At 44.0% G+C, this 25,605-nt stretch overlaps 1 protein-coding gene and 1 pseudogene across 4 annotated transcripts; one reads left to right on the forward strand and one right to left on the reverse strand.

Moving 5' to 3' along the window:
* Window positions 1-125: 125 nt before the first annotated feature.
* LOC102155480 lies at window positions 126-24,304 on the forward strand. 4 transcript variants are annotated; one of them, XM_038557296.1, is made up of 4 exons: window positions 126-426; window positions 14,051-14,391; window positions 15,952-16,104; window positions 21,178-24,304. In XM_038557296.1, exon 4 carries the CDS (start codon window positions 21,876-21,878, stop codon window positions 22,917-22,919), a length of 1,044 nt encoding a protein of 347 aa, XP_038413224.1. In that variant the 5' UTR covers window positions 126-426; window positions 14,051-14,391; window positions 15,952-16,104; window positions 21,178-21,875; the 3' UTR covers window positions 22,920-24,304. The 4 variants fall into 4 exon arrangements, with proteins under 4 accessions (XP_038413224.1, XP_038413223.1, XP_038413221.1 ...); XM_038557295.1 differs by lacking the exon at window positions 14,051-14,391; XM_038557293.1 differs by lacking the exons at window positions 126-426; window positions 14,051-14,391 and adding an exon at window positions 15,378-15,466.
* On the reverse strand, window positions 10,657-15,303 carry LOC119867314 (annotated as a pseudogene).
* Window positions 24,305-25,605: the final 1,301 nt, after the last annotated feature.

A 25,605-nucleotide genomic window follows, 5' to 3' on the forward strand; every position in this document is an offset into this window, starting at 1 on the left:
GCCCACGCCCCGCCCACGTCCCTCCCGCGCCCCTCCCGCGCGAGCCCCGCCCCCGCGGGTAGCCCCGCCCCCACGGGTAGCCCCGCCCCGCGCGCCGACACGCGGGACGCGCAGGCGTGGGGGGCGTGGCCTGCGTCCGCAGCGGAGGCGGGAGGCTGGTGTTCCTCGGAAACCACCTCTGAGGAGCTGTCGAAGAACCCAAACCCGCCTGGTATTAACGGTCTCTCCCCGCTCATGAGGGCCGAGGAGTGCTTCCCTCCAGCTCCCCTCAGGAGAAATCTGGTTTCAACCAGACCGAAGCAGAAAAAGTCTTCGCCTTCCACCCTCCTCAGCCCCTGCTGGACTACAAACCCCAGAAGGCGCCGGCAGTGGTCTGCGCAGCAACAGAAACAACCAGCGGTAAAAGGGCCACCTATACAACGTGAGGTAATATTTGCAAACCCGATTATCTGCTGAAGGATTGCCGTCCAAAATACCTGAAGGACGCCTACAACTCGATTTTTTTTAAAAAAGGGCAAAAGACTGAAAAGGTGTACAGCATCGCTAACCATCAGGAAAATGCAAATTAAAGCCGTAATGAGATACCATTTCACACAAATTAGGATAACCGTTGTAAAAAAAAAAAAATTACAAGTGTTGGTGAGGTTGTGAAAGAATAGGAACTCTTGTGCACTGTGGTTGGAAACGTAAATTGGTACAGCTACAATGGAAAACTAGAAATTCCTCAAAAATTGGGACGCCTGGGTGGCTCAGCGGTTTGGCGCCTGCCTTCGGCCCAGGGTGTGATCCTGGAGACCTTGGGATCGAATCCCACACCGGGCTCCCTGCATGGGGCCTGCTCTCTCTCTGCCTGTGTCTCTGCCTCTCTCTTTGTGTGTCTCTCATGAATAAATAAATAAAATCTTAAAAAAAAGTTCCTCAAAAATTAAAGACAGAACTGCCATATGATCTAGCAATGCCAGTACATATCTAAAAGAATTGAAAGCAGGTACTCAGAGATATTAGCACTTGCATGTGCATTGCAACACTATTTATAATAGCCAAAATGTGGAAACAACTGAAATGTCCATCAATATATGAATGAATAAAGAAAATGTGGTATATATATCAGTGGAATACTATTCAGCCTTTAAAAAGAAGGAAATTATGCAGTGTCGGACACACCTCCGGCATATTATGCTACGTGAATTAAGCCGGTCACAAAAGACAAATAGTTCGTTATTCTACTTATTCAATATAGTCAAAAGTAGAATGGCAGTGGTGAGAGTTGAAGGAAGAGGGGGAGTTGAGCGTTGAGTTTCAGTTTTGCAAAATGAAAAAGTTCTAGAGATCTGTTATACAACCATGTGTCTATAGTTAATAGTACTGTACATTTTCAAGTGGATAAATTGGTAAATTTTATGTGTTTTGTACCACACTTTTTTTTTTTAAAGTGTTATGACAGGGGATCCCTGGGTGGCGCATCAGTTTGGCGCCTGCCTTTGGCCCGGGGCGCGATCTTGGAGACCGGGGATCGAATCCCATGTCGGGCTCCCGGTGCATGGAGCCTGCTTCTCCCTCTGCCTGTGTCTCTGCCTCTCTCTCTCTCTCTCTCTCTCTCTCTCTGTGTGTGACTATCATAAATAAATTTAAAAAAAATTAAAAAATAAATTAATAAAGTGTTATGACAGAAGGGGAAAGGTGAAGTTAGGCGTTGTCCCTTCCATCACTATGTTGTCCCTTTTCTTCTCCATCCCACTCACTGGGTCTTTTATCATTTCTTCTTCTTTGTAAGCATCAGGACTCATTCTCCCCTGCCTTATCTCTTTCTTTTTTTAAAAGATTTTATTTATTTATTCATGAGAGACACACACAGAGAGAGATGTAGAGACACCCGCAAAGGGAGAAGCAGGCTCCATGCAGGGAGCCTGACATGGGACTCAATCCATGGTCTCCAGGATCAGGCTCTGAGCTGAAGGTAGCGCTAAACCTCTGAGCCACCCGGGATGCCCGCCTTATCTCTTTCAAGGGATGGATATAGTTTCCCCTGCTTGTCTCTAGGGGTAACTCCTAGGGATCCAGGGAAGGGATCCAGGGAAGCTCCGTGGAGTTGGTGGTGCTGCCTAATGAAGCTGTCTTTTTGCCGGGGTTGTGGAACAGGTTGGAGAAGTGGAACAAATGAGAGGCAGTAATGAAGCTAGAGGGTGTTTTTCTGTGCACCCTCCGTTCTTGATCTTATTGTTCCATCCCTAGGACCCTGGTGGGAGTTCTTAAAGGGAAATTTGTGGAAAGAAGGTTCTTAGAAATGTAGAGCAGGGGGGCCCACCTGATTAGCATCTGGTAAGAAAACAAGTCTGGAATTAACTATTGGTACATAAATGCCCTTTCTGTGTCTTTTTTTGTGGACAAGATTGATCCTCTGATGCCATAAAATGATTTCAGGGGTATAGAGTGATCAGTTTCTTAGGAAGGATGTTAGCTTTTTTGTTTGTTTTAATACAAGCACAATGTATGTGAGAACCTATAAATATATCTGAGAAAAAGATGACAAAATTTTAAAAATATTCCATTGAAGAATGTCATGTGGTACTTGAGCATCCTTCCCTATGGCTCCCCAGCAAATGGTAAAGCAAATTCCAGCCTATGATTGAAGTTGGATATGTATTAATACTATCAGTTCCATCTTGAAGCCAAAAGGGAAATCTATGTTTAAAATCTTATTTTTTTTAATTTAAGTAAGCACTATACCCAGTGTGGGGCTTGAACTCACGACCTTGATATCAAGTCACTGGCTCTACCAACTGAGTCAGCCAGGCACCCCTACGTTGTGATTTTTAAATCTACCAATTTCCTAGAAAATTAATGGTATGAAATCTTCCAACAAATGAGATTTTGTGGTTTCTACCATTACCACTGTAGTCTTTTATTGGATTAGAGAATTAATTTCTTACATCTGAATGCAAGAAAAGTTAATTGTACATCAAAAGAATAAATTGGTAGCCTGGTGGAATGTGGATAATGACATAAATAGAATAAATAGGAATGTTGACTTAAAATTTCATCTCCTTTGACTACCTTTTAAGTTCCACTAATTTCTGCCTTATTTTTTTACTAATGGCTTCATTATTTGTGACTCTTTGTATGTACTCGGGCTAATGCCATGGAATACATCTGAACTGGAAGTTTGGTTGCTGCAAGATTCTTGAATATTGGTTGGAATAGGTTTGGTAATTCTGTTTCAGTTTTATTTTATTTTATTTATTTATTTTTTTAAAAAAAGATTTATTTATTTATTTATTCATGATAGACATAGAAAGAGAGAGAGAGAGGCAGAGACACAGGAGGAGGGAGAAGCAGGCCCCATGCCGGGAGCTTGACCTATGACTCGATCCCGGGACTCCAGGATCACACCCCGGGCCAAAGGCAGATCCCGGGACTCCAGGATCACACCCCGGGCCAAAGGCAGGCACTAAACCGCTGAGCCACCCAGGGATCCCCTCTTGTTTCAGTTTTAAATTATACTAAAAGAGTACAGGTGATTTGAAGCAGGTCCAGGGAAAACATGAGAATATCAATATTGATTCTGGGTGTTCAGAAGATTCAGAGTGACATAGGTGATATTTGAGGCCGGAAAGTTGGGGAACTTTCTGATCTGGGTTGCAAGGGAATGATGTATCTTTAGTGGTCCAATAATATCACATATTACAATATTCCTATGCACCCAGGGTACTAAATGAGAATATGTGCCATTTATGAAATTCCGTTACTTCTCTCTCAAATTAAAAAAATTAATAAAGGTGCATTTTAAGGGTTTATTACATTTGTTTAAGACTCACTGCCAGGGCAGCCCCGATGGCCCAGCAGTTTGATGCTACCTTCAGCCCGGGGTATGATCCTGGAGACCCGGCATGGAGTCCCACGTCGGGCTCTCTGCATGGAGCCTGCTTCTCCCTCTGCCTGTGTCTCTGCCTCTCTCTCTCTCTCTCTCTCTCTCTCTGTGTCTGTCATGAATAAATAAATTTTTAAAATCTTTAAAAAAAAAAAAAAGGAAAAAAGACTCACTGCCAGGGCGCCTGGGTGGCTCAGTTGAGTGCCTTCAGCTCAGGTCGTGATCCTGGGATTGAGCCCCAAATCAGGTTCCCTGCTCAGCGGGAAGTCTGCTTCTCCCTCTGCTGCTTCCCTTGCTGGGGTTTTCTCTCTCTCTCTCTCTAATTAATTAATTAATTAATTTAAAAAAAAAAAGACTCACTGCCAGATCTGAAGTTTAATTATCTGCTTATTTATATGGTTATTAACACAATTACCAATAATGACTGATGCAAATGTTTTTCAGAAACTCTTCCATAAATGTAAATATTTATTACACATTTATTTATCTGTATGTATTTTTTCATTGGTTCCACCAAGACATTTTTTTTAAAAATCTTGACCTATTTCTTTTTTCCTAGCATAAGAAAAGACATTGGTTAGAAGCATCTTGGAAGTAAAAACTTACTTACTTCATTTTTTTTCTTTCTTTTCTTTATATATTGTTTAAATGTTCATTTTGAAATAATTTTAGACTTTCATAAAAGTTGGAAAAAATGGTACATAGAATTTCCATGTGCATTTCTCTTTTTAAAAATTATTTTATTTTTTTAGAGAGGGAGAACATGCCCAAGTGAAGGGAGGGGCAGAGGGAGAAGGAAAGACAGGGAGAGAAACAGACTTCCTGCTGAGCATGGAGCCAGATGTGGGGCTCTGTCTTACCACCCTGAAATCATGACCTGAGCAGAAATAGAAAAAAAAAAAGTCAGACATTCAGTGACCTCCCCCCCCTTCCCCCAGGGACTCAGGCTTCCCCCAGGAACACTATTTTACAACTATATCTTATTACTATAGCACAATTACAAAATAAGTTAACATTGGTACAATACAGAAACTCAGTTATACATCTTACTTGGATCTTACCAGTTTCACAAGCACTTTCTTTTGTTGTTGGCATATAGTTCTTTTTCTAAAAAAATGATTTTATTTATTTATTTTGAGAGAGAGAGAGAGAGAGCGCAAGTGTGGGGAGAAGAGGCAAAATCAGAAGCAGAGGGAGAGGGAGAAGCAGACTCCCTGCTGAGCAGAGAGCCAGATGCCAGGCTCCATCCCAGGACCTAACATTTAACCAACTGAGTCCCCCAGGTCCCCCAGGTGTTGGTATATAGTGCTAAGAAATTTTGTCAGGTGAAATCATCATCAGGATTAGGATACAGAACAGGATCCAACAATAGGATCCAATACCATTCCAAAGAAGTTCCCTTGTATGACCACTTTATAGTCACATCTTTACCCAGAACTCACTCCTGGAAGCCACTGATATATTCAACATAATGTTCTTAGGCTCCATCTAAGTTCTGTGTATCAATACTTCATCTTTTCTATTGCTGATTTGTATTCTATGGTATGGATGTACAGTTTTCATCATTTACCCATTACACAATGAAGGACATTTGTGGGGTTTTTTGTTTTGTTTTGATTCTTGAACGTTGCTTTTGAAAAACAATGAAAAGGAAGCAGCATCAAGGATTAAAATTCATTGGGTACTTACTAAACAATGCCAGGATGAATAGTTTTAATGAACTCTATCTTCAGCCCCACTTCTTCTCCCCTCTCTGGAGGCCGAGGAGTGGGACTGAAAATTCCAACTCTCTAATTACCAATTTTGCCTTTCTGGTGACCAGCTTTCATCTGAACTAACTAGAGGTTAGATCCTAAATCACTGTATTAGCATAAACTTTCATGCGGTTCAAAGGCACTTGTTATGAATTACAAAAGATACTCTTTTCACTAAGGAAATAACTAGAGTGTTTATGAGCTCTGTGCCAGATACCAGAGACAGAGATCATATGTATGTTTTTCTTATACCACATGCCATGGATCTCTAACAATAACAAAAAATTATAAGAATTAAGATACTGATACATTACGAGAGTCCCATTCAATAATTAATAATTATTCCTCTTCATTTTCCTTTCATATGAAAATATCTCCCAGGGCGAGGCTTCTCAGGTTGGTAGTCTTGCTTTCTAGATCTTCAGTGTTTTTTTTTTTTTTTTTTTTTTTAAGATTTAATTTACTTATTCAGAGACACAGAAAGAGAGGCAGAGACATAGGCAGAGGGAAAAGCAGGCTCCCTGCAGAGAGCCTGATGGGGGAATCCATCCCAAGACTCCCGGATCATGACCTGAGCCAAAGGCAGATGCTCAACCACTGAGCCATCCAGGTGCCCCTAGACCTTAAGTGTTCTAAAACTAGAATTGGCTTCACCCTTTCAGGCAACTAGTATGTATAACAGAACTAAGAGACAAGGTTATCTTTTATTCTGAGCCTCTTTCCAGGTATTAATATAATATTGAATTTCCTTCATTACACAGTCTGTTTACTCATTCCTTTATAGTCAGCTACTATTCCTTCTTCTCGCCATTTATAACTAAACTTTGACCTTCTGAAGGAATGTTAGGTTGGGTCACTGTCCTGGCCTGTATTGCAAATAGCAATACTAGTTTAGTAGGTACTTCCCCATCAGTCCAGTCCCATTCACACACGGTATGAAGATGCCTCAGCCCCTCCACCCAACCTAGTAGTCTTTAAGCTTTAGCTCACCCTTAGTCTGAGTGACTAATTAATTAAACCTTTCTTTGATATGTCTATAGATTATGCATTCTTACCTAGAAAAAGAAGAGGGCTAATGATTCTGCATGTCACCAGACCCTGTTGCATCACTCCTGAGTGCCAAGGACCCAGACCTTTTTGCATAATGCCCCTGGGCACCAAGGAACCAGTTCCCCTTGCACAACTTCAAGCACTGTGATAACATTTGTAGTTGGAGTCTGTAGTGTGCACATAACTGAGAAATGTTACAGACCACTGCACTCCCTTAACTGATTAACTTCCCTAAACACCTATAAAAATCTCTGGGCTGGGCAGAAACCTCAGAGTTGGCCTTTGGATAAATGTACCTCCTCTCCAGGTGGCCAGCCTCCCGAATAAAGCTCATACTCCTTTCCAATCAAAACTTGTCTCTTGAGTATAGGCTTTTTGAGGAAAGGGCAGCCGAACTTTGGTTTCAGTAACAGGTAGGGTTACATAGGTACAGAACTAGCAGAGTATTTTTACCACTAAGTAATATAGCTGCATTCACTGTTAACCTCAGTTTTGCCAGAGTAAAACCCTTCCCTATCAGGCCCTTAAGGAATTCTGATATAATAATTTTAAAATATAGCTCTAGGGACCCCTGGGTGGTTCGGTGGTTTAGCGCCTGCCTGTGGCCCAGGGCGTGATCCTGGAGTCCCGGGATCCCGTCCCACATCAGGCTCCCTGCATGGAGCCAGTTTCTCCCTCTGCATGTGTCTCTGCCTGTGTGTGTGTGCGTGTGTGTGTGTGTGTGTGCGTGTGTGTGATGAATAAATAAATAAAATATTTAAAAAAATAAAAATAAATATAGTTCTAGTTTCTTGCTTACGAATCATCCTTGCTTAGGGCACCTGGATAGCTCAGTTGTTGAACATCTGCCTTTGGCTCAGGTCATGATCCGGGGGTCTTGGGATGGATTCCCCCATCAGGCTCTCTGCAGGGAGCCTGCTTCTCCCTCTACCTATGTTTCTGCCTCTCTCTGTGTGTCTCTCATGAATAAAAAATTAAAATCTTAAAAAAAAAAGGAATCATCCTTGCTTTCAGTACTTGTAGTTGCAGCCCCAGTCCTGTGACTACTTCATCAGGTAAAAAGAAAAAGGTTGAAGCAGTATGAAGAAAGAAAGTATATAGTTTGTATCAGAGTTCTCTCTCCTTGAGAAGAATTGCAAAGTCATACCAGCATCCTCCCTCAGAAGCTCACAGCCAGAACTACCAGAAAAACAAAGGTTTCTATCTAGTAGAGACACTCCCCTTTTATATTGAGCATAAGCAAGCATTCATGAAGATTTGTAAGCCAGTCCTTCATGCCTATCTTCCTTCATACCCCCTGATTTAAACAACCAGTTTCAACTGCTTATTCTATCAATGTTCAAACCCTCTATCAGTGTTTTCAACTGGTTATTCTAACTCTCTATCAAAGTTCAAACCCTCTATCAATGTTTTACTGAGGACGGAATCTCGGCTATATTTATTTATTCATTCATTCATTCATTCATTCATTTGGTAAGTCAGCTCTATGCTCAATGTAGGGCTTGAACTCACAACCCCAAGATCAAGGGCAGCATGCTCTACTGACTGAGCCAGCTGGCACCCCTCTCTGCCTATTTTAGACATTATGGGCTATATTTTTCTTAGTCTGAAAAAATACGATTCAGTGGTCCAACTTTGGTGTAATATCCTCTGTTCAGATTCTCTTAAGGTACTCTGATATATTTGCTTCGAACACTGGGTAAGCAAAGTCCAGCCCCAATACAGTGTCCATTCCTATCAAGACCTATTTGTAGCTTTCGGGCTACTGGCATGTCTGACTTGCCTGCCATGTTCAAGGCCTTCCCACTGGGAATCTAACACATAGCTCTCTGCAGTCTCTGACTCTTGGTTGGCAAACAGACAGTTCTTACTGCTATTTCATACCTCAGAGGGTGCAAAGGAATATATAGGTCTACATTCAGCCCATCTCTGCATTGCTGTAGTCCTCTCAACATCCACTCATTTAATTCACCCAGGTGGCCACCATAAGCAAGCACACTGAAGAATCCACTTGTCAATTTCAATCACTTTCAGAACTTGGAACCCCCTGGCTTCAATAAGTTCCTGGTTTTGCCCTCCCCTAGCATGCACTGCTTTCTTGGGAACCAGAGGTTTTATTTATTTTATTTTATTATTATTATTTTTTGACCAGAGGTTTTAGAAGTAATTTCTGTTGTCCCAGAATAATTACTCGCGTTGGGGGTGGCTTTCAGACTATGGATTAAGCTGGGACTAACCAATATTTGAGCTTGGTCCAGTATCAAGTTCCACTCCAGTACTCTTTTATTTTCATTTCAGCTGTTACAACTGACAACAACCAAGGTATTGTATATTTCACATTTTTCTTATTAGTCTGCATTTCCTTATGCATCAAGTGAACCAACTCCCTGGGAATTGAGTACATCTCTAAATTGCACTGTTACCTTTTAGTTTACCAGGACAGATGCTGCTCCATACTATAGGTGACCATGTGGTCAGTCAGGAATCAAAGACTGCTCATCACCACCTTTTTATGCATTCTCTTCCCAAACTAGGTTTACCTAAGCAAAGGAAGTTCTAGTGAATCTCACCTTTTTAAACACCAAATGTATATTTTTGGAACAATAACCAATTCTCTGATACCAACTAGGTTCAATTGAATTGGACAATTCATTTCTGACACCACCCAGAGTTAGTACAGATCCTGTAACACTGCCCCCATTTCGGAGGCCAGCTTCAAATGGGATGGGCAGGCCACCAAACTTCTACCCACCCAACTACCAATTTGGGGGTTCCCATTACCTCCTCAGGTTTGCAAATTCACTAGAACTCACAGATCTCAGTAAAGAACTTTATACATATTTACCAGTTTATTTTAAAGGACATAACCAAATGGAAGACATGTCTAAGAAAAGGTATGGGGACTGGGGATGGCATAGAGTGTCCAGGCCCTCTCTTGATGATGATCTTCCCATCATCTGGCATATATATAAATAACTCATTTTTCTTCATTCCATTTCTCTTGCCTATTATGAAGACAGTCAAATTCAGTGGAAGGATACTCAAAGCTTTCTCAATTTCCTGGTTCAAGTTTGTTTTGTTTTTCCCACTCAATATTCAGCAACATTCTCCTCTGAGAAGGTAGAGAGGGGAACTTAAAAGTTCAAACCCTCCTATCTTGTTTTGTCTTTCTGGTGACCAGCTTCCACCCTGTAGTTATCTAGGGACCTCACCCTTCTCTGGAGAGAGGTATAGGTTTATGTTGCTTCCTACATATTAGTTGCTGGAATTCAAAGGAAAATTTGAGGTTTTGCTTAATTTCTTAAAAACCTATATTTGGTGGGGGTAGAGCTAGTAAAAATATTTTGAACTAAGAAATTTTATGTCTAATAATAATTTATAAGAATAACCATATTCTGGGAAGCCTGAGTGGTTCAGGTTGAGTGTCTGCCCTAGGCTCAGGGTGTGATCCCTGGAGTCCCACATCAGGCTCCTCCTTGCATGGAGCCTGCTTCTCCTCCCTCTGCCTATGTCACTGCTTCTCTCTCTGCCCCTCGTGTGTTTCTCATGAAATTAAAAAATAATAATAATAACCATGTTCCTTTTTGTCGGAAATAAAAGCCAACTGTACCAGAATGCATGAATTATGCTGGCTTATTGGTTAGCTATAAAAGTTGTTTTTTTCATATTATGGAATAAAAGCAACACACACCACACTATCATTTTCTTTTTTTTTAAATAGTTTTTTTTGAAGATATTACTAATTTATTTGAGAGAGATAGGATAAGCAGGGTGAGAGCTAGGAGATGGAGAGGGAGAAACAGACTCCCCACTGAGCTGGGAGCCTGACTTGGGGCATGATCCCAGGACCTGGAGATGATGACCTGAGCAGAAGGCAGACGCTTAACCATCTGAGCCACCCAGGATCCCCCACACTGTTCTTTTCTTATATCAATTGCTTCTGTATTAGTTTGCTAGGGCTTCCATAATAAATACTACAGACTGAGCGGTTTAAATACAGTAATTTATTTTTTCATAGTTCTGAGGTCTATGGGTTCAAGATAATAGCATAGTTTTGGCAGGTTTGGTTTCTTCCATGGCCTCTCCATGACCTGCAGGTGGCTGCCTTCACACCCTGTCCTCACATTATCTTTCTGCCTGCAAATGTCTGGGTCTTTAATCTCATCTTCATATAGGACTACCAGTTATGCTGGATTAAAGCCTACCCAAATGATCTCATTTTACCTTAATTACTTCATTAAATGCCCAACTCTAAAATACAGCCACATTCTGATTTCCTAGGTGTTTGACTTCAACATACAAATTTTAAGAGGACACAATTCAGCTATTAACACCTTCTTTGCATTCTTATATATATATATATTTTTTTTTCAATGTTCAGTTTCCTTTAATGACCCCCATCTCCCTGAAGGGCAGGTATAGGCAGCTAGGCGATGATGACAGGAGCTGTTTACTTGAAGATCTTGCCCTGATTGAAGGTTTTGCCCACATGCTGGAAGGCCCCCTCCCAGGAAAAGTACCCTCGAACCAGCGTCTGGGTCTCCTCGCTGCCAGGATCCAGTTTCCGCCACGTATAGGACTCGGAGTCCACCTGCCAATCTGGACTCAGCGGAAAGGCAAGCTCCTGGTCTCAGAAGACCCAGACTCCAGAAATGGAGCTGCTGTTGTTGGTTCCAAAGAGGATGGCAAAGGCATTCTTCCTCAGCTTGTCCAACCGTTGGAACATTCCAGTGATGAGGTTACAACTCATAAAGGTCTGAGTGAGCTCCTCAGGGAGCTCAGGGAAGTGGTACTCAGTGTACCACAGGGACCAGCCATCCTTATCGAAGTGCTCCCAGAAATACGGCAGTGCCACAGTGAGAGTGTCCTCATTGGAGTACTTGCGCTTAAATTCGTCCAACACAAAGGTACTCTTGGGCAGGTGAGCAAAGGGGTCTTTGGCCCTTGGCTCAGCAGCCAGTGCCTGCTCACATTCATCCATTTCCTCCTCAGGAGCAGGGGCAGCAGCCTTCTTCTCCTCTTTCCGTGCAGCCTGGGGCTTCTGCTTCTCTTCCCAAGAACCCTTCTCTTTCCATGGGGTGTCTTTTTTAGGTTGGCTCTCTGCAAACTTTTTAGCATCAAACTGGGCCATCTTCTCACAGAGTTTCACCTCCCCCAAGACAGCCCGGAACTGGGGCTGGTTAATGCAGGTAAGGAACCAGCAGTTGGTATTGGGGAAGGCCTGGCTCCAGGACCTGTTTATAGAGCCACAACAGGGTGCAGACAACTGTGATGTCAGCCAGTGTCACACGTTTGCCCACCAGAAAAGTCCTCATCTTCAAATGAGTATCCAGGAGCCCCAGAATTCGCCTCACTTCCTCCTTTGCATTCTCTGTGGCCTGCTTGTTGTGGTGCATGATGCCCAAGGTAGGAAACACCCAGGTACTGGCTGGGGGCACTATGTCGCTATCAGCAAAGCTCACCCACTGCACCACCTGGGCTGCTGCCTCTGGAGTACTTCCCTGCAGCTCCTCATTGCTCACATAGTAGGCAATGGCATTGCTCTCAAACACACAGAATCCATCGTCACCCTCAAATGCTGGAACCTTGCCGGCAGGAAATTTACGGAGAAATTCAGGGGTGCGGTTGGTTTGGCCAAAGTGGAAGTGGGGTGGCGCGGAGAGCACACGGACCTGAGCCCTGCTGTACTGAGCAGCAATGAGAGCCTTGAAGGCCCTCCAGTTTTCAGGATATGTGTACAGGGTCCCGGCCGCCATGGTGATTCCGCAGAGAAAGGGGGTGGCTCCTTGTATGTTTTTAAGTAATCTTTAAAATATGTTAGTTTTGTATCATCGTTAATTTAAATTTTGCAGTTGCTTTTAATAATTTATGGGCATATGCTTTTTTTTCTTTTCCCAAATGCTCAAGGTAGTTAGGTTGAATCCAGAGGGCTCTGGCTACTAATAAAGCAAACTGATAACAACTCTATTGTTCAATCTATATATAAACAGTCCATTTTTCTTCAACCATTTCTCTTGCCTATTATAATGAAAAAAATGAAATCAGAATCTAGAAGAAAAACTGAAAAGAGAAAATTATATAGGGAAAGAAGAAGAGTAAAAGAGATTAAACTGCACTGAACACCTAATACATTATTTCAACGGTAATCTGGACCCTGAGGTTCTACCAACAGAAGGTAAAAAGACCTTCTATTCAGAGGGTTTACTTTGGGGTTTTTCAAAGATTGCATACCCTGCCCCCAGACCTAAAGATTGTTAAATATTGTGGTTCCCCAACTATTTGGCAACATAAAGTAGTTATACCTCAAAAATACTGCCAGAGAACAATTTCAAACCTACAACAGCTCCATCTGATTGGCTGGGTTGGAAACACATTGTCAAGATCACATATTGTCTATCCATACATGTCTAATAGAGTTTCTTAACTGCTATGCCACTTGTGGAGTTTAATAGTGTGCTGGAGATTGCTTTACCTAAAGGATGTGAACAAAAATCATCCTTTGTACATATCCTAACAACAACAAAAGTCTTCCGTTGAGAAATAAATGTGTGATAGATACAATGGAGATCGAGATTTAGGAGTGAGCAATATGCTAGTTGTATTTGAAGCCCTGAGGATGGTTGAAAATACAGCAAGAGAAAGTGGAATCAAAGAGAATAAACCTAAGGACCATAATAGGGAGAATATGAACATTAAAGAGAAAATTTTGGAAGAGAAGCCAGTAAAAGATTTTGAGGAGGGCAAACAGAAACAAACAACCCCAAACAAACAAGAAGAAAGGCAGGTAGACAGGATGTAGAACCAGTTGGGCTAGTACCTGGGAAGCAAGGTTTAGTGACATAAAGACTGAAGTTTAAATGCCTTTTGGCAGCAAGTGGTTCATTAGCGTCCTCATCCTCCTCCGTACTCGGTAAGGGTGAATACGTGGGCACAATGGTAATAAAATCTAGATTTGTAGTGAGTGAAGAAGTGGGAGGTGGGGAAGACAGAGTGTTTATGACCATTTATGAAGAAACTTAGCTGTGAAGGGAAGAAGGGATGATAATGACTTGGCTCTGTATAAGTAAAGGGAAGTAGGAAAATACTTCTTTCATTAACTAAAGCAATATAACAGTTATTTGCCCAATTAACACCGATTCTCCCCTCTTTCTTCGTCACAGTATCCCATCATATTCCAAGTAACATACCCCATTAAAAGACAAGAGCTCCCAAACATCCTTTCAGCTGTAGGTAACCATGAGATAATAATCTGATATTGCATGTATTTTCTAGTATAACTTCTTAAGAACAAGACATCACAGAGCAGAAGCTGCTGTGGGCGCTTCTGTTTTTTTTTAATCCTTTTGTGGTCCCTCCCCTTGCTTTGTACTTGGAACAGGCATCTTGGATCATGAGGAAGGAAGAAGGAAGAAGAAGGAAGCCAGTGCTAAGGATTTTGGAGTAAAAAGAGAAGAGACTGGGTACTCTGTGATGCCAAGATGTCACCAAACCAGCACTCAGGCAGTCCACCTCCAGAGTTTTTTATGTGAAAGAAAATCTTTATTCTCTTTCACCCGGGGCAAATTCTGTCAAACATAATTTCTACCAAATAATGCAGACACCCATTCCAAATTTTCAACGCTCCCTGCAGTCTTATTCCTGCCCTCCACTGAAAAAATCAAGGTCATCAGATGCTAAGGCACTAAAATCCCTGCCTTCAGGACTTCATGTCCCTCCTATGTGAGTAACTTTCTTCTGTCCAAGGCAAAGCATTGCAACCAGGCTTAGCTAACCTCACAGTTTCCTCAGAACATCCTCCTAACTAACATCCCTTCTCTCTCCTCTATAGGTAACATCACTCTGTTTCTTCATTCTGGCCATACAGATACCAAAATCTCCATCTTAAAAAAACAAAACAGGGGTTCCTGGGTGGCTCAGTCGGTTAAGCAGCTGCCTTGGCTCAGGTCGTGATCCCACGGTCCTGGGATCAAGCCCTTCGTTGGGTTATCTGCTCATCTGCTTCTCCCTCTGCCTGCCACTCCTCTTGCTTGTGCTCTCTCTGTCAAAAAAGAAAATAAAAGGGAAAAAAATATATATAAACAAAAAATTCACAATCCTCCTTCCAACCCAGTGATTCCCATTAACTACTCTCTTCTCTTCCACGTGCAAAAAAAAAAAAAAAAGCAAAAAAACAACAAAAAACAGCGGAGTCCGTGTGTGCCAGCTTCCCGCTCAAACTGCCCACCTGCCGGCCCACGGGCGGCCTCCCAGGCCCTCCGTCCCTCACTCTACCCGCCAAGCCTCTGCACCCCTGCTTTTTCTGTCCGCAGCGGGAAGCAGGCTGCACCCCCCCACCCCCCCGCCCCCGCGCATCGCCTTCCCTCAGGCCTGCGCCGTCCAGGCCGCCTTCTCCCTCTCCTCCTAGGTCAGCTCCTCTCCCTAAGGGTCAGGGCGTTAGGCCCAAGGAGGGAAGGACGGCAGGAGCTCCGAGGAGCGGACAGCAGCTATCCTCACCGCACACCCTCGAATGGAAGGGACGGCCTGGGCGAGCGAGGGGTCCTCTGCAAGCGCCAGCACCCGCGCGTCCCCGTCCCCGCGCTGCAGCCAGCCCCAGGCAGAAAAGGGCCCCGAGCCGCCTCCGGTGCCCGCGGGCGGGGCGGCCTGGGTGCCGGCCGGCCCAGAGCGCATGCGCGGGCCATCTGCGGGAGGGCGGCGCCTGCGCAGTAGGCGGCACGTGCCCGCCAGACTATGTCAGGGCGGGAGCCGGGCCGCCGGGCGCCAGCCTGTCCGCGTGGCGGAGCCTGCTCGGGGGCAGGTGGGCGTGCGGGGACGCGCGTGTGGGGAGCGCGGAACAGACCGGCCGCGGGTCGGGAGACGCCGGGCTCGCGGCGCGGGCTCCCCGGCCTGGGAGGGCGCGGGGTCGGCCCCGGGCGAGGCCGGGCAGGACACGCCCTGGAGAGGAGCTCCCGGGGCTGCCCGGACCGTCGCGTGCGGCCTGCGCGCTCCTGCCGTGGCCTCCGGGCCTCAGCCGCCCTCCTGCGCGGCGGCGGCTGCTCCTGCTCGGGGAGCCGAGACTTGCTGCTGCTGGAGGGGCCCCGCCCGCGGGCGGCTCGGCCCAGGGCCTGGGGCGCTGCAGCCCGTGTCCCCGAGGCCCGGCGAGCGGCGGAGACGGTGGGGACCCCGCCCCCAGGCTTGGGGTTCTGGGCGGGAACCGACGACGCCTCGGTCGCGGCGGGAGGCGGGAGGCGGGAGGCGGGACACGGCGCTGGCCTCGCCTGAACGCCAACACCTGTTTTGCAGCCCGGGACATGAACTCCTCTTCGGAAAACAGCGCTCACGGTGAGGGCGGTACCGCCAGGCCGTTTTTCTACGTGCACGCGGTGGGCCCTCCGCCGTACCCGAGCCCCTGGTACCAGAATCTCCCCGCTAATCCGTGCTGTGTTCCGGGGGCAGGTAAGAGATCTGAGGAGGTCGGCGGGGTGCGGTGCTCCCCGAAAGCAGCGCCTGAGGTTTTCTGACCCCTCAGGCCGCGACTTCTCTTTCCTCACCCTCCTGCGCGAGAGAGTATGACCGCATACGGGGGCAGGGTTTGAAGTTCACCTTAACAGATAAAATTTGGGGGGTCCCTGAGGGGCTTAATTAAGCATCTGCCTGTGGCTCAGGTCAGGATCTCAGGGTCCTGGAATTGGCCCTCATCTGCTCCTTGCTCAGCTGCGAATCTGCTGCTCCCTCTGAGATCTCTCTCACTCTTGCTTTGTCTCAAATAAATGAAATCTTAAAAAAAAAAAAAAAAAGGTAAATTTGAATTCTAACTATATGCCAGTTATTTTGCCAAATACTGGAAATAGGCTCTCTCATCTGACCTCAACCTCATGAGGTAGCTATTATTGCTGTCTGTGCTTTGCAAATGAGAGCTGGGGTTCAGAGTCCAGGACTTGCCCAGAGTTACACAGGAGTCAAACCAAAATTTTATGTTATGAGACCAGTCTGATCGAGGCACCGTAGAGCTCCTAGTTCCTATAATTTTCTCAACAAGGTAAAGATTCTAAAACCTGTTACGATGTGGTCCAAAAAAGTACTTTGGGGGAAGAATGATGAGTTAAATGTTTGGGAGGTAGACATCTAGGATTTTATGCATTATGGGGTAGGAGGGGGCTTTAGGCAGGGCAGATCCATAGCGTGAGTCTCCCCTCACCTCTGGTAAAGATTGCTAAATCTACTCTTGTTATCTTACTAACGATAAAACGTATACGTTATGCAACTTGTTTTCCAGGTAGAAAACTAGGTGTGACAAGGACTGCCTGTTTTTATTTATGTGTTTTTTTTTTTTAAGTTTTAAAGGTTTTATTTATTTGAGAGAGAGAGAGAGCCCATGTGAGGAAGCAGGCAGGGGTGGGGTTGGAGGGGGCAGTGGGCAGGGAGTGGAGGGCCAGAGGTGGAGAATCTCAAATGCTGAGCTCCAGGCAGGGCTCTATTCCTCTGACCCTGAGATCGTGACCTGAGCCAAAATCAAGAGTCCAAGGCCTAACCACCTGGGCCACCAGGAGCCCTTGATGAGGGGTGCTTTTGAGTTGGTCATTGCTCCTGGCTTTTTTGCTTTGCATACTAATGATTCCATCCTCCCTGACTCTCAGCAACTGCTAATCTTTTTATTGCCTCCATAGCTTTGCTTATTTCTGAAAGTTAGATTGGAATCATATAGCATGTACATTTTCTAGATTGGCTTCTTTCACATAATGTGCATTTAAGGCTTTTTCTTTTCATAATTTTGCAAATCATTTTTTACTGCCAAACATTTCATCATCTGGATTTATGACACTAGATATCTACTTACCTACTGAAGTATATCTTGGTCTCTTCCAGGTTTTGGCAAGGGTATGTTTGGTTTTGAAAGAAAACAGCAGACCTTCAAAGTGATGGTACCATTTTTGCATTCCCAACAGCAGTGAACCGGTTGCTGTTGATCCTCATCTTCACCAGCGTTTAGTGTTAGTGTTTAGGACTTCAGCCATTCTAATACCTATGTAGTAGTATCTCATTACCTTAGTTTGCATTTCCATGATGACATGTGGAGCATATTTTAATGCTTATTTGCTATCTGCATATTTTTAAGGTGTCTCTTAATGTTTGGCCTATTAATGGGAGTTTGGGGTTTTTTTGGTATTAAGAGTTTTTTTTTTGGGTGTTTCAGATAACAGTTCTTTATCACATGTATTATACAAGTATATTTCTCCCAAATAAAAGTCCCATGGAGTTTTTAATCTCTTCAATTTGTGTACCTGTAAATGGTCTTTTCACTTGACAGTGTCTTTTGCAGGTTTTGATTTTAAAGAAGTCCAGCTTGGAGTGGCGGGGTGGGGGGATAAAAAAAAAAAAAAAAAGTCCAGCTTGTCAATTCTTACATGGGTTGTGGATTGGTATTGTAGCTAAGTCATCAGTATCCCTAAGGTCATCTAGGATACCTCTTCTATTCTAGCTTTCCTAGTTTCTGCATTTTACATTGAGATCTGTGGTCCATTTTTGAGTTAATTTTTGTGGTGGGTGTTTGTTTTAAGGTCTGTGTCTAGAATCACTTCTGGCACGTGTATGTCCACTTATTCCAGGACAGTTTGTTGAAAGGACTGTCTTTGCTTCATTGTATTATCTTTGTTCTTTGTCAAACATTGGTTGAGTATATTTATGTAGGTTTGTGTGTGAGCTTTCTGTTCTATACTATTGATCTATTTGTAATTTCTCAGTGTGTTTGGTAGACTTTACCAGTGAGCCCTTCTGTGCCTGGTGCTTTCTGTTCTAGAAGGTAATCAGTTAATTGATTCATTTTCTTTAATACTAAAGATCTATATAGATGTCCATTTCTACTTTTATGAATCTGGTGAACTTTGCCTTTTAAGGAATTGGTCAATTTTGTCTAGTTTATGGAATCTGGGAACAGAGTTTATAGTATTTCTTTTATCTTCCCCAAGTTAGAGGCTAGATAATTGATATTTAGATCTTTACAAAGCTGTAAGTTAAAAGCACTGCTTTCATGCCATCCAACAAATTTAGCTAAATTGTATTTTCACTTAGTTCCAAGTATTTAGAACTTCTCAGATTTCTTTGTTGATTCAGTGTTGCTTAGTTTGTATTTAATCTCAAAGTATTTGAGATTTCATAGTGATCTTTGTTTTCTATAGTCAGCTGTAGGCTAAGCGTAGACACTGTATGATTAATATACTTTTTAATTTGTAGAAGTGTTTTTTGTTAATCATATAGTCTGTCTTGGTGAATGTTCCATGTAGGTGTGAGAAGATAACTTGTTCTGTTGGATGAAGTAGTCTGTGTGGATGTCCGTTATTTCCCATGTGGTGAGGGTGCTGTTGTGTTCGATTGTCTTTGCTGCTTTTTTTAATCCACTGTGTCTGTCCTGTTCTGATAGAGGAGTGTTAAAGTCTCCCAACAGTAACAGTGGGTCATTTTATTTCTCCTTGCAGTTCTATCACTTTTTGCCTCACATAGTTTCAGCCTCTGATAAGGGTATACACTTTAGGGATTGTTATATTTCAGTGAAGAGTGGATGTTTCATGCAATGCCACTCTTTATCCCTGATCCCTTTCCTTGCTCTGAAGTCTGTTCTGTCTGAAAGAAATAAACCTGTCTACTTTCTTTTGATTAGCATTAGCATGGTACCTGTTTCTCTATGCATTTATTTCTTTATTCCTGTTTTTATATTTATTTACTTTTAAAGATTTATTTATTTTGGGGAGGGGGAGGGGCAGAGGGAAAGGGAAAGAGAGAATCTCAAGCAGACTCCACACTGAGTTTAGAGCCCAACACATTGCTTAATTCCACGACTCTATAAGACCATGACCTGAGCTGAAATCAAGAGTTGGGAGCTTAACTGACCAAGCCACCCAGGCACACCCCCCCACCCCGTCTTCATATTTAAAGTGATTTTTTTTGGTAAAGAACACAGGTTTTGGCTTTTGGTATATCTTATAATGTTTTCTTGATTGCTAGGCATTCTGTACTGGATTGAGGGAACTGTTCTAAATAGGCCTTTAGTGACATGTTACGTTGTGGAGGTAGGACAGGGATGATAGTCTTATGGTTATTGAAGGACTGTGATGTTAGGTCTCTGTGTTTTAGTGAGATTGTGCCTTTGGACTATGAATTATACATTCACTTCACCTTCCTCCTCCCATTGGGTAGGGAAGGGTGGTTAGGGTGGGCTTGAGATAAGTATTTGCCTACCCTGCCCCTGGTCAGTTAGGGTCCGGTTAACTAGCTTGTTCTGAGGTATAGTCTTGTCAAGAGCAGAGTTTTCCTGGCATATGTCATAATGCCTCCTCTTTCTCACTCTTCCTGAGGGAAGCACAGGGTTTTTTTTTCCCCCCCTAGATTTACTGTGAGAAAGTGGTTGAGCTACAGAAGATAAAACTCAAAAAAGCAATGTGCCCTTGAAGTTTTTAAGTCTCAGATGTGTTGACCCTGAGCCTGCAGTTTGGCAATAACAGTTCAGGTTTCCATACCCTATCCTGGTTCCCATGGAGTTTTTATTTCTTGGATTTGAGTGCCTATAAATTGGGCTTGTCTGGGTTCACATAGCTTTCTAACATTGGGTGTAGCACTAAGCCCTGTAACCTACTGCTGTGAAAGATGACAGGAGTTCTTTATTTTTCAGGTCAGCTTTTTATTTTGTTCAGAGTAAGTGACTTCCAAGCTTCTTAACACATCCCGAATCCGGTGTCTACCACCTTTTTTTTTTTAATATTTACTTATTTATTTATTCATGAGAGACAGAGACAGAGAGAGAGAGAAGCACAGACACAGGCAGAGGGAGAAGAAGGGTCCATGCAGGGAGTCCAACATGGGACTCGATCCCTGGTCTCCAGGATCACGCCCTGGGCTGAAGGCGGCGCTAAACCGCTGAGCCACCCGGGCTGCCCGTCTACCACCTTTTAATGTTAATTACATGTGCAGTACATACTGCTGTACAGTTGAAATAGAGGACTGAATTTATGCATTTAGAGCATATTTATGCATTTAGAGCAATTTATGCATTTAGAGTTCTCTTTCCTACTGATTTCTCATAAGAAAATGCCCTCAAGGTCCATCTGTTGTCACAAATGGTGGGATTTTTTAAATGTGTTTTTTCCTTAAGAATTTTGATGGCAGTTGGAAGAATGTATGGAAAGACAATCTCCCCCATCCCCCCAAAAAAGAAAGATGATGTCCCAGAAAAGTCAAGAGTAATTGGCCTGAGGGGTAATCCACAAAAGGCTACAGCCTATAGGCTTAATGGGAGAGTGAGATGATACAGTGACAAACCAGATAATGAGGGCCTTTTGGCATCCTAAGGAGTGGGATCATTGTTCCTCATTTCCTGACTGGCAGTCACAAGCCCTTCAAATACTGTCTCTCCAGTGAGGGGTCCCACTGGGGTCAAAAGGATAATTTTGGTAGGTGTGGCCACATGGCTGCATACTGGCTGAATGTTGTGACTGGCTGCAGGAGACAGAGTGGCTAACTGCTGTGTTCTCCTCCTAGGTTTCAGAAACGGAAGTCTGTATTTTTCATATTCGGTGGTACTCCGTGAGTATCATGGCTTCCTCATCCCTCAGTCCCCGTTGCCCACTGCACTTAACCAAAAGACCTGTGTTGTGTAACACAGCACAGTTCTGTCAGTGTAGTGGCTATGGAAAGAAAACAAATACGAAAGAGACTCAGACTGAACCTCATCAGGCTGAAAACATGACGCAGAAACAAGACACCCACTCAGAAGGTGATAGGGTGACCAGTATCCTGACTTCTAATATTGACAGAAAAACTGGCAAAACTCCTAAAGCAACAGATAGGGTTTTGTCTTCTGTTGTCCAGAAGAAGGAGCCACATCCTGAGAGCCCTTCTCATAACATCGTGTATAGGATATCACCTCAAGAACACTATGTACCTGAGAAGGCAAAAATGAGGCCAGAACAGAGCAAAGGATGCCCTATAATACAGTTCTGGAAGACTTTGAAGGAAACTATCCATTTGTATAACCTAACTTATGTAAGGCCTTGCCAGAGAACCTGGTATAGCATAGTGGGATTTCACAGAGTCCTTGTGAAAGTAGAAGTGAGCTCTGTAACCGTCATGAGGGTGCAGACAGCATCACATGTAAAGATGAAGAAAGCACTATCTGGTCAGAACAGTGTCATGATGTAAAACATGATGAGGTGGTAAAGTCAGGCTCCATCAGGGACATGAACTTGGGAAAAGAAAAAGGCTGTGCAGCTGTTTTCCAATTCCTGTCCTCTCCAGGTGAAGCAAAAGACAGAGATGAAATCCAGGATACACTAAACTCCAGTCTGTGCCAGTCTTCTGGAGATGGCAATCAGCTCCAGCAGGAAAGGCCATTCTGCTCCAGCAATAAGGCCGTTGAGGACCTGAGCCTACAGTCCAGATCCCAGAGTCCCATTAGCTTTGGGGAGAGCATGCCAGACGATGGCAGTGGGGACCATGGTTTCCCTGTGAAAGTGGATGAAGGTGAAGTGGTAGAGATGCACAGCTGCCCTCAGAGTTATGTCCCTCCCCCTACCTCTCTGGCCCAGTTCAGCCAAGTCAGTGAAGGCATTCAGTGTGATACGAGCCAGTGGCAGGATGCAGAACACGAACAATCTCCTGAGCCATCACCAGAAAGCAGAAAGACCTCAGAGGAAGGGGCAGTCAGGTGTGGGGAATTGGATGAGGTGGTGGTGAGGGACGGCTTCCCCAAGTATGTTCCTAACCCCGCCTGGTTGGCCCAGATGAACAAGGGAGTAGATGCGGGGATTCAGTGTGATGACAGCTGGTGGCAGGATGCAGAGCTGGAGAAATCCCCTGACCAAATGCCTTCCAAAGATGAGGAGTCCTCACCAGCCTGCAAAACTGAGGGCTCACAGAGAAAGACCATCAGGACTGGGGAACTGAACACAGATGAAGAAATGACCAGGAAGGATGAGACTGAGGAGGAGGAGCACGAGAACTTCAAGAAGTGTGCAGATATTCAAAAGTCTGTGACCGGCAGGAAGCAGACCTCCCTGAGCAACTTCTCAAGTGGGAACACAGGCTATTTAGTGAAGAAAAATGCTGCCTCGAGCACTGTACTTCCCGAGGATTCAGAAGACTGTGACTTCGAAGAGGAAGTTGAAGGTGAAATGGAGGAGCTAGACTGCCTCTTTGCAGAAGTTAGTCCACTGGGCCCTGTGGCCTCTTCAAAAGGACAGATTTATCACAAAGCTGGCAGGATCATCAGCATGCCACCCTAGTGCTGTCTCCCTTCCCAACTTCTTGTGTGGCCCACCAGAAATAAGAACAGGTTAAAGCATGGAGAATATGAGAGCATCCCTGTAGTGTGCAAAGTGACGGGACAGGATGGCCGGTTCCGAGGGGAATGTACGACGGCCATGCAGGAGGGGTTGGAGTCCAAGAGAGCCTCTCATAAGTCCTGGGAACGTAAGTGACTAATGGGCTCATCCTATTTGGTGTCTCTGCTGGTTCCATACTGGGTCCTGGATGCAAAGGCAGCCATAGATCATAGTTTCAAAATGGAGAAACACTATTGTTCTTTTTTTTTTTTTTTTAAAGATCTTATTTATTCATGAGAGAGAGGCAGAGACACAGGCAGAGGGAGGAGGAGGCTCCCCAAGGAGAGCCTGATGTGGGACTTGATCCAAGGACTCTGGGAGCATGCCCTGAGCCAAAGGCAGGCACACAACCACTGAGCCACCCAGGTGCTACTGAAAGAATGTTTAAAGCAACTGTAGATGCCCATGTTTGTAGGATTGGCAGAGATCCCAAGTTTTAGGTCTTGTGTTCTAGGAATCGTAATTTGAAACAGAGCTATAGGAGATGATGCAGACCTGGGTGGTGGGAAAGGACAGGAGGTAGAGAGAGAAAAGAGTGATGGACATAGATCTAGGTGGAGTTGCTAAGAACGGGCAGTCCCATGTAGAGGTGGTGAATTTTGATAAAAATTTGGGGGCTGTTCTTTGGAGTGAGAATGGAGACAATAGCATGAGCTCAAATGGACAGCCAGGTCACGTCAAGTATGTTCCAGGGATTGAGCCTGAGAACAGCCATCCAGGGGCGAGAACTGTGATGAATTGGGAAAGTGGTGCTAAAATAGTAGATATTTTGGGGCACCTGGGTGGCTCAGTGGTTGAGCATCCGCTTTTGACTCAGGGCGTGATCCTGGAGTACTGGGATCAAGTCCCACATCAGGCTCCCTGTAGGGACTCTGCTTCTCCCTCTCCCTGTGTCTCTCTCTCTCTCTCATGAATAAATACAATCTTTAAAAAAATCTTAAAAAAAAATAGATATTTTCCTTTTTAGATTTTGTCCTGTAGGTAATTAGGAAGGGCCAAAAGCAAATTGAACAGAGAAAGGACAGGAAGAAATGTGCTCTATGCATCATCACCTGGCGGGACTGTGTAGGAGGAATTTGAAGTGTAGCTGTATGGCTGAAACTTCTATATAAAGTTAGTTTAGTTGAACATTGGATATAAAGTGATCAGGATCCTAACTCTCATGGGAGTTAAAATATCTACATCTCAGAGAATCCATCAATAAAATTGATTTTTTTTTTAAGATTTAAAAAAAAATTATTTATTCATGAGACACACAGAGAGAGAGAGGGGCAGAGACACAGGCAGAGGGAGAAGCAGGCTCCATGCAGGGAGCCCGACGTGGGACTCGATCCTGGGTCTCCAGGATCACACCCTGGGCCGAAGGTGGCACTAAACCACTGAGCCACTTGGGCTGCCCAATAAAACTGATTCTTTAAGAAAGTCTTTAAGAAAAAGGCTGGGGTTTGAACATGAGTACCTGGAGAAAATGATAACATCCTTGGAAAAGTAAACTTGGGAAAGGGAGTTGTTTTGCTTTACTGTGTGGTTGTTGGTGGGAGGACTGGACTAGTAGGTCATGCAGACCTCGTTGAAGCTTGAGTTTGGACCACTCTGTGGTTATGGAAGGGGCTCAAAGAGTGGAAGGACCCAGAGTAGAGCCTGGGGGATGATTATATCTGGGGTGCAAAAATAAAGGGAAGTAAGCAAGTGATGAATGGGCTGCATAAGGGGCCCCCTGAGGAGATTGAAGTTCCAATCTTAGCTCCTAAACCAAAACACTGTCCATCTTACCTTTAGTCTTCTCAAAGTCTCATTTGCTCTGCTGTCATTTCCCATCAGTGTGTAGGAATCAGTTTTCCCCATCCTATCACAGCCCTGTGAAGAAGATAACTTTAATTTACTCTTGGTTACACAGTTAAGATGGTAATTTTTAGGTCAAATTCTCTAGGTTGAGTCTATTACAGTTTTGGCCAAATGATTTTTTTAGACTGATACAAAATAATATCCTGAACAATAATTTTTTTTAAAAAATGTGGGGTTTTTTGACAGATGTTTCTTGATTTCTCTTTTCCCTTTTGTTTTTAATCAACTTGGGTTATTTACTGTATGATTCACTTCTTCCCTCATGTAACTGTGAGAGGTGGAAAACCAAGGTACCTTACAAAGTTTCAAACAGATTTGAGGCAGATGCGGTAAAGTTTAGGAAATAGCAGGTACAGAGGTTGGTATCTATCCTGTGTCCAATTTGAGTTTGTCATGATTGGCTTTTAGGGTTTGTTTGGGGTTTCCTATTCAGTGAATGGTCTGCCTTCCAAAACTAGCATTGCTTGTGGGCAGTGAAAAATGACAGCAGTCTGCCTGGGTAATAGACCTGTTTCTATAGATCCTCACTTACAAGTAGATTGGAGCCAAAGCCTTTCAGTTCTGTGGAACGTTATTTTTATGTTGGGTTTCCACATTTAATTCCCAGTGCTATTGATGGTGGTCTATTGTGAGTAAAGGAGTTTTGCAAGTTACCCTATTGGCTTCACTTAAAGTGTCCAAGTTTAGAGCTGGGAGAGCTAGGTCCTGGAAGTTCAAGGTCTCCCTTAAAGAGTTAGTAGCA

Source organism: Canis lupus, chromosome 14 (assembly GCF_011100685.1).
Source record: "Canis lupus familiaris isolate Mischka breed German Shepherd chromosome 14, alternate assembly UU_Cfam_GSD_1.0, whole genome shotgun sequence".
In the NCBI taxonomy this organism is placed as follows: Eukaryota; Metazoa; Chordata; class Mammalia; order Carnivora; family Canidae; genus Canis; species Canis lupus.